The 14,835-nt window shown below is 38.2% G+C and overlaps 1 protein-coding gene across 9 annotated transcripts in view; it reads left to right on the forward strand.

Moving 5' to 3' along the window:
• Positions 1–14,835, forward strand: part of LOC126917584 (teneurin-m) — a 652,557-nt gene that overhangs the window by 436,286 nt on the left and 201,436 nt on the right. Inside the window, exon 2 of one of the 9 annotated variants that reach the window (XM_050724611.1) lies at positions 8,203–8,268. The exons of the other annotated variants lie outside the window; for them this stretch is intronic. Within the exon in view, the coding sequence (XP_050580568.1) occupies positions 8,266–8,268 (3 nt within the window). The 5' untranslated portion in view covers positions 8,203–8,265. The remainder of the gene's footprint in view (positions 1–8,202; positions 8,269–14,835) is intronic. 9 annotated transcript variants of the gene reach the window in all.

The following is a 14,835-nucleotide window of genomic DNA, read 5'->3' on the forward strand; positions in this document are numbered from 1 at the left end:
AAAAATATCTTGAGATGTAAAAATCTCGGAAATTAAATATGCGTCACCCAGAAGCCATACTGATCAACTCCAAAATGATGATTACAAACATAATTTTTCAAAATTGATCTTGGAACTTGTTACAAATAAATTCCTGTAAATAAGTTCCTCGTTTTCTTAGACTTACAGTACTAAATTATGTATCCATGAATCCTATTGTGTAAAATTGGGATTAATCAGATTGGCTTCCGAAAGGCTGGCATAATACACAAAGGCACGCAAACTCCCATCGATCATTTCACCGTTTTGCTATTCCCGGATCGCATCGGGACGAAAAATTGGCCAATCTGCAATCGAAACGCGGCACGATAGTTCGTCTGGCCCTCTCTTCGGGTTCCCTTTCAACGCAAATTTCGAGGGACGAGTCGAGCGTGCATCGTACACGCGTCACGTAGCTGCAATTCGTACAGACCGATCATGTCGTGTAACTTTCTCTGTACTCGTGCACACGTATCGAAATTACGTATCGAATCCACACACATACACACGTGCACAAAGGCATACATAGTATGTAGAGAATACGCGTTACATACGTCCTCGCCAGAGAGAGTGAGTATTCCCAAGGTGGTTATAGAGCCACTCGAATACATTTTGCCTTAGTCCCTGAATGTACACTGGAACGATAGCCAGCTGATAGGAGGAACGAGCGATGACCGGTTGCTTTGACAAACCCTTGACCATCCCTTCTCTCCGTTTTCTCTTTTGATTCGCCCCTGAAAGTCTACCATGCAACCCTCTCCGCGTTCCTCCCTATTTCCTTTTTAACTTGGCGTGCACACCAGTGATCTGGCTCTTTCAGATCGCGGACCCGGGTAATTCCCGTAACGAGAACGAATTAAAAGGCGAATTAATCGAATCTCTCGCGTTCGCGCCGTGTCCTCCGACAATCAGCGATGGACACACGAAACGAATTCATTTAGAGGGATTCGATTTTACGCGTAAGCTGTCCTCTGCTGGATTTTCATTAAAATCCGACGTCCATCTTTCGAAAAGGACATTTTACAGTACACTTATAGAAGTTCTCTGAAATGAAACCTAAGTCGACGGCTACGTGTATGCATTTTTAGATTATGTTGTAATATGTGTTTCAGGAATGCAAAATTTCGGTTGCATCCTTAAAATACGTTTTAATTTGATAAGTTTTGGAAATATCAATCGATCATGTGAGTTACTAACAACGCTATATTTCTACTCTAGCCCAGAATACACACGTAAAACATTGGAAAGTGAAAGGAGAGTAAAACCACAGTGATGAGACGTCTGGCGAACGCATAAAGATTCGAAATTATTTTCGCTTCTTTCCCGTGGCCGCTCGTTTACGTTAGCAGCCAGACAAAATAAGCGTCTTTGTCTAGACGCTGCTTTTGTCGCGTCTCATTTTTGTATAATTAAATCTTCCCTGTGGTTGCACGAGAAAAGGGGCAAATTTCGAGATAAGGTCGCCTAGCCCAGAGGCATGTATCATTTTTTATTTTTCTTGTGTCGCGTAACCATCCTGTCGCAGCCCTTACTGTTCCTACGAAGATTATGCTACGACAGCTGACCGCCCTCAATATGCTCCTGACATATCGTTTTGATAAATCGTAACAATTACTCAACAGAGAGGTCGTACGTACGCATATGTCGAGGGTTGCTTTCGAAACGCATCCTGCACCCTCGGTATGCTGGTAACATTTTTTGTTAGTCGTGTTCGATATTTCGAAGGATTATGCGGACCCGCCTAATTGTAAGCTGGTACCACTGGGGAACCTCGTTCGATGAAATCGTGGTAATTCCAAATTCGACGGTTGGAGAATACTCACTTGAAAAAGCAGATTCAATACGTTATATGGAAAATAAAATCTGTTTTAGATCGTATTTATTATGCGTGCACATTTCTTTACATTCGATCACGACTCTGTTTAGTGTCCTTATTATTCGTACAGTGAAAAATTGTCCAAAGATACAATCAGAAGGAACAATTAAATGTCCCAATCTCTACGAAACCACCAATCCCATCGCATTCCCAAATCCTCGATCCAACTCTCTCCCGATAATCCTATTCACGCTAACCATGTTAAAGCCTAATCTCCGAAATTGCGATTCGGAAACCGGGACCCGACTTTTTATTCCATGGTTATCAAAATTCTGTGACCTTTGAACAAAAAAGACGGTTCCATTTGCTTCATCCGTACTACTATGGCAAAAGACTCAAAACCAGGTTGCCAGCCATAGTCCACGGAGCTAGTTATCCCGGTAATATTTTCTTTCAATTTCGTCTAGAGGGGTAGGCGAAGGGAGAGAAGCGAAATATACGAAATGAAAGGGCGACGAAGGGTGTTTCGGGTGTTGACGTGCACAGAGACCACCGAGAGGTTTCACTGCGCAGCGCTGGTATCAGCGATGCCAGTCGGCAAATTATAGATGAGTATCAACCGCACGTGATCCGAGCAGATAATGCGGCAAATGAATAGGCTAGCTCGACAATGAGGGACCACCGTGACTCTTTCATACGGCCGATCCGGGCCGTAACTCCTCTCCCCTTAATCAGTTTTCGATCCCCTAATGATTTTGGGCGCGGTTACGGCCCCTACAGCTTTCCACCGAAACCGATAGCCGATGCGCCACGTTAAAAGGTTTACATAGTCATCGGAGCGACGCGCGTAATTCGCGATACCCTGATGCACATTTCCAGCAAGATTGATGGTCCATCTATCATCGGGCTGGATTGAACGTTTCTTTTGATGCCTGGTTGACGTCTATGTTGTGGACGTTTGATAACATGCCGTTGTTTAGATTCGCGAAATGCAAAAGATTTGTCAGATGGGTTGAATGAACTCTTTTATTTGGGAAATTTCTATTTTCGTTTACGTTTCATTTCTGAGGTCGAGTTACCCATATAATTTATACAATTTATGAGAACTTATACTATTTATATTTATACAATTTATGCTATTTATAGGAAAATATAAACGCTGTTTCTTAAATTATTTTGGCCATTTTACAATCCTAATAGCGATGTATCAATCTTAATTCTTAGGATACAGGATTGATCATGATTAGATTACGAATGTTTAAAAGGAAATTTGAGAATGTAAAAATGCGAATGCAAAATATTTTATTAGATTTAAAAGAGACGTTAATGAGTGAACAGTTTTTAACCTACTGATTCGATATGGTTTTATCAGACAATATGTATTTTATAATTTTACATAGCATCGCGAATAAAAATATTTAACGTTCACGATATATACTTGGTATCGTCACACTAGTCGTTTTAACTTTACCCTCTCACCTTCTTTGTTAGAATTCGCTCTAAACTTTCTAAATCCCCTTTGTTCCTGTACGCTGTGAAACGCTGTTTTTTCAACGAATTGACCACCCTTAAGAACATTTACCACCATACACATGTACATTCCACACCTTGGCCTCCGTTTCTTTACCACCTTTAGTTCGCGCATACTTTTCTAGAATCTTAATTTCCTCCTCCACTCTGTCGCGTTTCGTTTGTAAAAGATGAAAAAATTGTATCTCTAACACGTTAACTGAAATTAATATTCCTAACGCGATATTTTTATATTTATCACTCATTTTTCTACATTTTTCTTTTACTGAATATTTTCATCTATAAATAGAACAGTTTTCGTATAATTTTGACATCTGTGAAGATTTATTAAGATTAGTCGAGAGATGTTAACTAAATTAAGAAAAGTTTTTCTAAAATCTCGCTCATCCAATGTGCGTGAAATTGATTCAACAAAAATCTCCAGTATCATTGGAAATAGTAATCTTTCCATCGTTATTAACATTTGCTAAAAAGTATATCACCACGCTATATTAACAATTCGCGACTAAAACAGACAATTACCTCACAAATGATTAAAGCCTACAAGAAGCTGGAAGCAACGTGCATGTTGCCTAATTGACAGGAACGACGACAAGATTTAACAAGATCAGACGTAAAGAGAAGTCGCATTAAGCAGAATACGAACTAACGAATCAATGGCGCTCTCCTTAAATCTGGATTCAAAAGGGACTTCGAGGGGGTGGAAATATCGCGACAAAAGGGTGTCGTAAAACAATATCGCCGCGTGGATTGCAGTTATTACGAGGTAGAACGCGAGCTAGAATCATCCGACCAGTTAAAGATTAAAATCTAATTAATCAAGTCGACGGGCCGTGGAACGGGGGAACGAAGCAAGAGAATGGAGAAATACTCAATTAAGCTCCGGGCCTTTTCGCCTCTCCTGGGGACTCCCAGAGAGATTTATCTTGGATAACCAGTCGCGGCGGTTGCGTATTTAAATCAAAGTGGTATTGAAGATAAAAAGAAAGGGAAGAGAAGATGTTGAATTCGGGACAAGGTACTCTCTGTCTTTTTCCAACGAGATTCAGAATTAACATATACATGTAGCTATCTACATAGTCTTTACACATTCGAGAAAATATCTTATCCCATCATAAAGCATTCGAACACTTGTAAACACCTTTTATGATTATTTTTATTATTATAGTATCACATGAACTATTTCGAAATTTCATTGCCGCTGTTACGAGACTCGACTATCGTGGTTATATTGGTAAAGTGTAAAACAAATCTGAAAATATATATAGAAGCCATAAGGAGATGCCAGAAAAGTGCTTAGACAAACAATTAGTAAATTACCCATTACATAAATAAACCTCGATATTCTGTGTGATTTAACATTTATTATATGTTTAGGATGACTATTCATGCTACATACTAATTTTTTACTATATATATGTTTGCTATAGATCTTACAGCTTTTTATGTACATTCTCAAGTTGGTTTAAAATTTGATCAATAAAATCATGACTGTCGTGCTTCATAACAATGCCGATGAAATTTCAAAATGTTTTACATAACATGTACAATATGGACATGTCTCACGTGGTAAATGTTCGAATATTTTTGTAAGCTAGTGTTTATAACACGGAAACTTCGTCTCTGAAAACGAATACCGACTGATCGAAGATAGTTAACCCTGTTAACCGTGCCACGAATCGATCTCTCTTCTCTTCGTGGATATTTCTTGAGATCGGATTACCGGTGTCGAGAATGCCAGGGTTAAGATGTTGAGTGTACCCTTGAAGTACAAATGGTACTAGCGCCTCCACTTTTCCTTTTATTCCGGAGAGCCTGTTTACCACGATCGAATGTTTACGGAGGACGATACATGTAGAGTGAGAATTCTGCGCGATTATTTTTGTGAATATTCATAGACATAATTTCGTTTGGAAAATTATGTAATATAGTTAAGAATTCGATGATTTCATTTATTGTGGATTTTCATTTAAATCAGTATTTTCATGGCCATAGCTGCGAGAAATGGAACTTAAATAGAAATTTGTCTCAACAGCACAATAATTTATCAATTAATAATATAAATAAATTGACACTACAAGCTACAGCTACAAGTTACATATTGTAAATTTCCCCCTTTAAAATTTGATATCTATTAAAGATAAATTATAATGACTATATACATATAAATCATATAAATTTGTATAGGTTATATTTGCATCAATGGTTGGATCATAGGTTCCATTGATTATGTTGATAGCGTTGCGTTATAGGGTGTTTGTTTTGTGTAATTCTCCCCTTGATCATACCTATTAAATAATTGAAACTTAGTAAATCGTAACCATATAGGTGATTTATAGTACGTGTATTTTGTTGCTTATGGGATTCGTGTGTAACAATATAAAGTCCAGAGAGACGTAAAATAAATTCAATCTGTTTTCCTATTGCGTATGATCAAATTTACGATTTCACAGTTGATTAAATTTACATTTACATTAACATATCAATTATCTAATATAATCTAACATAGTAATTATTCCGTTTATGGACAATAACAAATTTACATTCCTATTTATATATAAACCATTTACACATTTGACATTATGAGTGTCATATAGTTGCATAAAGTGGCTTTATCGACTTTCGTGTTTCATTGTAAGTGAACTATCAATTTTCTGCTTCAAAAAAATGAGAAGGCATCTCTATATTAAATTTAAATTAAATTTAAGATATTGAAATAAATTTGAAGAAAGTAGAATTAAATTTTAGAGAATCAATTTGTTGTTGACTCTAAAATTAACATAATACAGTAGATAAAGCAACAAATATTATCAAACAATTTACATTGAAATTTTCCTTTTTCCTACATTTTGCAAGAAGGAAGATTTATATTAACTCACAGTGACTAGACGGTCGTTAGGGATTTCATAAATTATTTCAGACACATCGCGCGTAAATTAAATAAAACAGCGGTGTGGAAATTGCGAGAAAGAAGTCTGCGTGAAAAAAATTCGTGGACAAAGGCTTGCTGCGAGATTCAATGTTTCTTCACCCTTCGATAGTTTCTCTAAGTTAAGAGGAAACGTGCTGAACAACGGCGACGATGCGTTGATTAAAATGCATTCGTTGGATTTTTCGCGTCGACGCTTCCTTTTTTCGCGTTCCGACCACCGTCATGCGTGTTACCGGTTGTGCCCGTAATTAACGTTAATTTTTTAATTAGAATACCACCTCGAAACAACGATAACGTCGGCGTACCACGTTCAAGAACGTCGTGACAGCCGAACGATGCAAAAATAGGAACAATGATGACGCGAGAATGTTAGAGGAAAATAAAATAATGACAAAGGCCTATGGAGAAGTTAATGGTTGAAAGAATGAAAAGATTCGTTGGACTGTGATTCTAACAATGTGTTATTGAAACTTTGGACTTTTTATTGAAATAATTGAAACATTTATTGAAACTTATTTTTCTGTACTTGTTTGATTGTTTGTTGTTTATTACTTGTTTATTCGCAGTGTAGCTTTCTTAAAACACATTCAGTTTTTATTAAGAAAAGTTTTAGTAAACCCATTATTAGTGCGAATAAAATTATAATTTATTTATGTAAAAGATTTTTATATATTAAGTTGCCCCAAAAGTTTCTTTCGTTTCATAAGTAAAATATTAGATGCATAACATTTTTTATTTTATATTATTTTATGGATTTATGTATGATTCATTTTGTAGTAATAGAATAAAATGGATCAAACATAATTCAATAAAATAACATAAAACAAAAAATGTTGTGCATCTACTACTTCCTTATAAAAGGAACTTCTGGGACAATCTAATATATGATAATGAAATTTGTAATAAAATAAAGATATTCGTAATAAAAAAAGAAGGCTGGTAAAAAAGGGATTATAGAATTTTATAAGAGAAATTTATTTGATATTAATAGTTAATATGGATCAAAGGAACAATAATATTACCCAGCTCGTTCGATTTTTCCATTTTTATCAAACCAATCGCATTACTACAATCCTTTCGCACACAAGGATGAACGATGATTTCACAGCGGACATTTTCTCCTTTTAATTCGCGCTTGACACGGCCGTTTGCTGTCCCAGGCAACAGGATATGCCTTTCAATTATTCCATCCATGCCACGCGTAACGTAATTCGAACTGTGCTCGCACTTTTTCGTATATACCTCCATACTATACATCTATATACCTCCTTCTATTTCCCTGGGCTCGTTCCTCTCTCTCTTTCTTCCTTTTTTCCCTGTTTTGAACGCGTGAAAACTGCAAAGTGTACCGCTGCGGGAAACAACAGAGAGAGAGAGAGAGAGAGAGAGAGAGAGAGAGAGAGAGAGCGTGAGGGAGAAAAATGGAATTTTCAACGACGCTTCGCTACCGGTCAAATGGGCTTTCGATCGACTCAAATGACCGGCGCTTTAATTGCGTTCCTTTTCCTTTTTTCCCTATCTTTCTCACTTCTTCTTTCGTGGAATCTCGTTTTTTCTCAGTGGTGACCTGACCGTGTAATTTGCAGCGTCCAACGCGGAGTTTATTCGTCCTAAGTGATGTAATCGGCGAATTTAATGCGTGCCCCGGAAAAATCCGGAACATTATTGTTTTAGCTGCAATAACGGACGCAGTGAGAGCGATTTGGCGCCTCCGTGAAAGGATTCACGCCTCAATGCCCAGAATTTTTGTTCCTTAAAAGCAATATAGATTATAGAATATTTACAGAAACTATGAGTGAACTGTATTTAAACTTTTGCAAGAATTTTCTGTATCAGTTATTTCATATTTTTGAACTATGTTAGAAGAACGACTAACTAACCAAATGTTCATTTTTTTCTGTTACAGGTAAGTCCGATCGATAATAAATCGAATAAACAGTATACTTCATCAAGAATCATCGAGTCACCAATGGTAAGTTATTTGATATGAGCCATCAGGGTTTATCGGTCGATTAATAAGCAGCCGTTCGACAGTTTGCGAGAGAAGCCGTCACTCCCCTAATAAATATAGATCGAGGCACGCGCAAGTTTGAGGAATTAATTAGTGAAAATTCAACAGTGGAATCAAGGGAAAAGGCGGGTTGGGCTGTAAAGATTGGGCTGCATGGGCTAAGGGCGCGAGCGTTGGAAAGCGGTAGACTTTGGTACTCGAGACTTTGCCCTTCCAAACCCTCGTAGCAACGAGCTTCTCCCTTGGGAGCTGCTTCTCCTTCTACTACTCATTCAACCTCGCTCTTCTCCATTTTCCACAGCCTCTCTCGTCAATGTTGGTATGGGAATCCGTAGAAAATCGTATACTTAAGGCTTTAGCTCTAACACTTTTCATTTTACGAAACAAATTGTGTTTTCAAAATTGTCTTTATTAAGTGCTTTCATAGTGAACACAAATAGAATTCGAAAGTTCAAACATAGTGTTCGAGTTAATGATAAAACTTTCAACAATAAAACTTTTTACCCTCTTTCTCTTTTTTTGGCTCTTTCGGCCGATACTTGATATTAACGCGTCCAACGTCAAGCCGTTATCGTTATAATAAAGAAGTAGAAAAAGAGTAACAAGGGAGAAGAGGCGGTAGACTGGGGTTGGGTGAAACGAAAATGGTGCAAGATTATCTACGACCACCAACGAGACTCTGTATGACTAGCCTGCCGTGCCAGATCATTTCGGAAACGACTTGTAGAAAGTGTATAATATTTTCCCAACTCGGCGTAAATTGGCACCCCCTTGGATATAGGGGTAATATTTTATGGTTATACGCTGCGACAGACCAAAGTTTGGGGAATTTGGCACAGAAATGTTGCGTAGCTCGTCGCCTCTCGTTGATGCTTCGTGTGGGGCGATTAAACGGCGATTGAGAAGAATTGAGGTGGAATAAGGGGATGAATAGTTTTGGAATTGTGGAAATGGAACTTTAATAAGTTTTAGAATCTTTGAATTTTTGAGAAATTTCATTAAAAATTCTGGTAGTTAATCGCGAACTTTGATCTATTTCTAAATAAAACTAATAATGCAACTATTAATGGTTAAATTAATTTTTATTTGGAATTCTAAAATTGCAGGAGATTTCAGCACTTTTTCCAAAAATGTAATTAGACAAGAAAAATATCACGTGTATCTTTATGCTCGTTTCAAAACATCCATCCAACCAAAAACATGCAGCCGCTTTTCACCGCATCCACGCGATAGAGACGACAGAGCCGTTGTCGTGTTCCACGCAGTCCTTCGCGTTTTCATTTTTTCCCTCCGATTGTCTTCTTAGACGAATTACATCCCCGTTCCCTGAGCTCTTCGTTCTCCGTCTGAATAAATGACGAGGCTCCACGCAGAACATACTCGCGCACGCTTGTTGTTTGGTGATTTTTTTACGACTCGCCGGCGAAATAGCGGCACGAAGGAGGGTTCGAGCACACCGGGACTCGTCACCCCCCGGGGGCCTAACCCTCTACCTCCGGTTTCGTTTTCACACTCCACTCGATTATCCCGCGCGAAAATGAATGAATATTCGTCTTCCACGCCTAAGGCGCTATTCATATACTCCCTGTTTTAAAAACTTAATGTCGAACCTTATCAGAATAAGAAAAAGATTTAAGTAAATCTAAGTCTAAATATCATTAACTTCGAAGTTTTAAGGATATGATCGCAGTGAAAGCATACTCTGACGAATTGTCATTCCGATGACTAAAACATCTGAAGACTGGATACAGTGCTAATGAAAATTCAAAACGTTCTGTACAAGACACATAATACGTTCACGAAAGGTTTTTACAATTGTTCGAATATTTTCGTGAGCAACTGTATATTCGTTGTATATAATAAACATAGAGACAGGATGAATTTATATTACAATTCAATATTTCACAAATGATAACTTATGAAACATATATGTAATGTAAACATCTTATAACGTTCTAATTTATAGATGTACTAATATTTGGACTCACATCTGTTACGGTCCTTTCGTTTGATTTGACAAGTACTTCGTGCTCCTCGAGTTTGAAACAACCCGTATGCTTTCAATTTTTATCTCTATTTTTCTTCGTAGGTTCGCAAAATTCCACGCGATAATGTTTGTATTAGGCTTGGCAGAGACAATCATTAATTGTATTTCTCCCGCAGACAGTCTAATTAAGGCCACGGATGAATGAGCGTCCAGACTCGTCGCAGTGCGCCCAGCCGAGTGTTTGATTATTCATCTACGCCTTTCTTCCTCGCCTTTTTAGTTTTCATCCTCTTTTCTTCGTAGTAGCAGAGGCGGTGAAAAGAGGGTAGAACCAGCGAAGGCCTACGGTTATGCAATCCCTGGGGCTAGTCCTTTCTCGCTGCTCACTCTCCTTTCACTCTTCACCACTCGACCACCTCCGCGAAGGGAAAGCCATTCTAATGCCCCGTTCCGACTTTTTCCAACGACCCGGAACATCTAGCTTACGCTTTTCCCTCCAAAAAAAAAAAAAAAGAAATGAAACCTACCCTCTTGCAACCCTACTCGTATTATCTTTCGTTTCCTAGATGTATTGAATTGTCCGAAAAAAATTCTACCAACTATGACTGTCTATGCATATTTGATAAATGAAATATTATTGTCTGGTTCTTGAGAATCTTACTAAGGTTTATAGCAAATGGAAGTGTATGTCTACATTTACGATTGACCAAATCGAAAGGTTGTACGCACGAATACGATGTTTCAGCAATCAGCACCGTTACTTCGATAGAAAATTTATTTTTCTTCAGCACAGTAAGTAATCGCGATTTTCATTTACGATACAAAAGATCGTAATAATATTTAACGTCCAAACCAGAATCGCAATTCGAAATAGCAAAATCCATTGGAAGCACTTATTATCTCTTATTCATCACACGATCCATCATCCCACAAAAATTGACTTTGCAATAGAGTTACAGATTGCCTAGCTAGTATCTTCGTTTAGAGCTGATAACTATCTAAAGTTCCGTTTCTAAACATCTCTAGCCCAACTCGGAACACAGTTTCTGCTCGACAAACAGAGCTCGCTATTCAGCTTCCATCGAATCTTGCAAAACGGTCGAAAGAAAGGAAAGAAAAAGAAGAAACGAGGTTGAAGCGAGGCTAGACAGGGGCAGGCTATAATCATAACGATGGAAAGAAAACGTGCGCACGGAGGAGGTAGGCGGCGAAATAATATCGTGGAATAAAGCCCCGAGACGAATGAGCGGAATTTATTATCGCGTCAGCGGATAGTTGTTACGTTGCGAGGAAAACGAGCAAAACGAGGGGGAAAGCCGCGCGAGGGGGCGAAATGGAGAGAGCAGTGGTGGTCGTACGAAAAGAGAGAGGGTGCCTCTTTCTTGCCGACTCATGAATAACGCTTTAACGTCATTTTTTACGTCTCCCGCTGCGGCGAGCAGTTTCCAGAGAAACAACCGCGGAATCTAAGTGGCTCGAATGTGCGTATTCCGAAATTCACTGTTGCCTCCAAGGCGATATTCAGGGGCTCGTCGCACCCCAACACGCAAATTTACAGAGCTAGATGCATTTACCATTATCCACCCCGAAATCAAACCGAGAATACTTCTATTATCGGATCAGACGCGAGCTCCAGCACTGCAAAAGACTCAGGCAAAGTAATTGACATTATCTACGCTGGAGGGGATAAAAGTAACGTGATTGTATCATGCGTGATTGTATATGCATTAAAGACGCACGCAGAGTGAAATCCGATGAAGAACTCGATGGGCTTTTTAGGAGATGAGAAAGTACACGAAACACGTTTATTTCGATGGACTTTTCGGAGTGCTTGTGGCTGGTTTTTGTTTGAAGACAGTGGAAGCGTGTTTGAAGTGATATTCTAAATTGGAAATGATGGATGTATTTCAAAGAGAATAAGAATTAAATATATGTATATTATATTTAAATTGTGAAATTTCTAAGGTAATACAGTGAAGAATATATATGTAACGCGAAAGCTAATTAAAAAGTTGTAGGAAGCTTTATTACATGAAACGGGCGAATAGGTTCGACGATAATTCTTGGATAACATTTTTTAAAAGCTTTATGTGACAGGTAAGTATCGATAGAAAAGGACGATTCAAGTTTCTCATAGTACATACAATATAAGTTTAAAATATCGAAGTATGGGATTTAATAGAAGTTTCAAAATAATTAGTAACGTCTGGTTAGATGAAACATTATGTTTTAAATTAAATTTTTCATTAAACATCGTACTAGTTCGTAATAGTTAATCAAAAAAATAAATTGATACCTTCTGATTAAGAAAATAATCTACGAAACATTCCAACATGTTTCACTGTAACCTATAATTGAATTTTGCTCTACATTTCGCCGATTTAATCTTTCAGTGTCTTTGGTTTATAACCTCGCAATAGCTATCCTCAATATAGATTCTATAATTATCTAACCAACATTCAATCATGCAAAATTAATTCGTCATTGCATGAAACATCATAAGATCTAAGCTCATTGGTCGGTTCGATAAATTTGTATACTACAACGATAACGATCGCTAATTGCTTTCCAATAATGAAAAAAAACGAACGCAGGAGCAAGGTAAAAACGCGACAGAAGGGTGGCTGCACAGGGAGCAAAAATACGAGGAACAACAATCGAAAAGGGGATGAATAAATCGCGTGCAACTTTGCGATCGATTCGATTAATGAGGCGTGAAATGGTCGAAAAGGAAAACGCGCAGAAACGAGCGATAAAACAGGCAACTAACTTCACGCGATCCACTAATAAATGATTTCTCTTCGGCAAGTTGCTTATTTCGATCGAATCGTTTAATATTTAACGATCAAAAAATTGGAATCCGAATCAGATCTGATACTCATTAAAAATCTTCGACATTTACCAGTTTTCTTTTTAATAAAATTGCGGAACGAATTTTATACATGATAATAAATGTTATTAATTACTGAAATGTTGTATATACACATTAATAGCCTTTGCTTAACATTTATGTTACTATATGCGTTATATGAAACATTTAAAAATTTCATCAGTAACTGCAATGGGTATTCATCTCATTTTAAAGAAATTCATATAATACATGTAGTTCATAAATTTAAAAAATTTTACACATAAGCGTTCGAGTACTTTCATGAGTCACTGTTCGAAGCTACTTCGATGTACTTGAGCTGATCGCTAAATCTGGATACCTTAAGCGCAAACAGTTTCTGGATTCGAGGCTTCTTCTCGAAGAAGATTCTCGCGTACACGCGTCCTTGTGTAAATCCTCGTTCATCCCATAAAATACAGGAAGACGCACCCCTCTGCTAGTCGTCGAAATTGCCGGAGGAACGAGGAGCAATGATAGAAGGGATTCGCGTTCCTTCCTCTTCTTTCTATCTCGTTCTTCCCCTTTCTCGATTCCTTAACCTCACCCTCTGTTACTCGTAGATTCTCGATTATCCGAGACGACTCGGTGCTTCGAATCGCTCGTAATCGGACAAGAACTCGAACAAAGAAAACCAGAGACAGCGTAATGGCACGCGTAGACCGGTGCGGTAGCCGTGAGCGAGACGGAGTGACTGATCAAAAGAAAGCAGATTCATCGGCGCTGATGCGCATTAATGAACAGGAGGCCTTGTAATGGCGACGATGACGATTGTCCTACGAGATCGACGCCAGACGATGGAGTTAGGTTAGACAATGGGAATAGACTCCTAGATTTTTGACATTCCACGACGAGGTTTCCCCTTCCTCTCATTGTACGATGTAAGTAATATATGTGTAGGAATGTTTGAGAGAATTGGATGTAGCGTGAGTGTGTTGGTGATTTTCATAGAAGTTTGAGAATGAAAGTAGATTTTTAATTGAGATGTCTAACTTTAGAATTCTAGACATGGTATTTTTCAAAATAATTGACATTTTTAATCGGATACTACTAAGTCTTCGTATTACGATCTATTACTCATTTAATACACCATCTCTGCGAATAAAAGAATATAGCGGTAAATATTACTAAAGATTACAGATCAGGTACAATCGCTCTTCTGAAAAGGTGACAGGCATATCTGGGTTAATAATACGATAAACTTAAGTTTTGATTAAGAGTTTATGTCTATCTAGTATCTTAGAACAGTTAATACATCAACTAATCAGAATGGAAACCTGAAACGCGAACACATTACGAGTATGGTAGGATGTAGAATCCGTGACGTTGGTTTCTCGAAGGCGGGCGAGCAGCGGTCTGATTTAAATTTATTTACATTTGTCCCTTTTCTACAGGACGCTTCCTGCGCGCCGCTATGAACCCGACGGCGCTATTGATTTCGTCCTCACTCACGAACCACCTACACACCCCTTTTGCAGCGACTCTGCTCGCAGAGTACATCCCCCAGCCACCCAAGAGCACCGCGCCACCCTTTGCCCGCGGAAATTCGCTGTTACGAAATTCATCGATTCGTCCTTTCTGCTAGTTATCGGGACTTGACAGCGATGTCGGCCCATTCTCAACACCGTAAGTCGTCGGTTCGCCGATTCGGCTA

This window comes from Bombus affinis, chromosome 6, assembly GCF_024516045.1.
Source record: "Bombus affinis isolate iyBomAffi1 chromosome 6, iyBomAffi1.2, whole genome shotgun sequence".
In the NCBI taxonomy this organism is placed as follows: Eukaryota; Metazoa; Arthropoda; class Insecta; order Hymenoptera; family Apidae; genus Bombus; species Bombus affinis.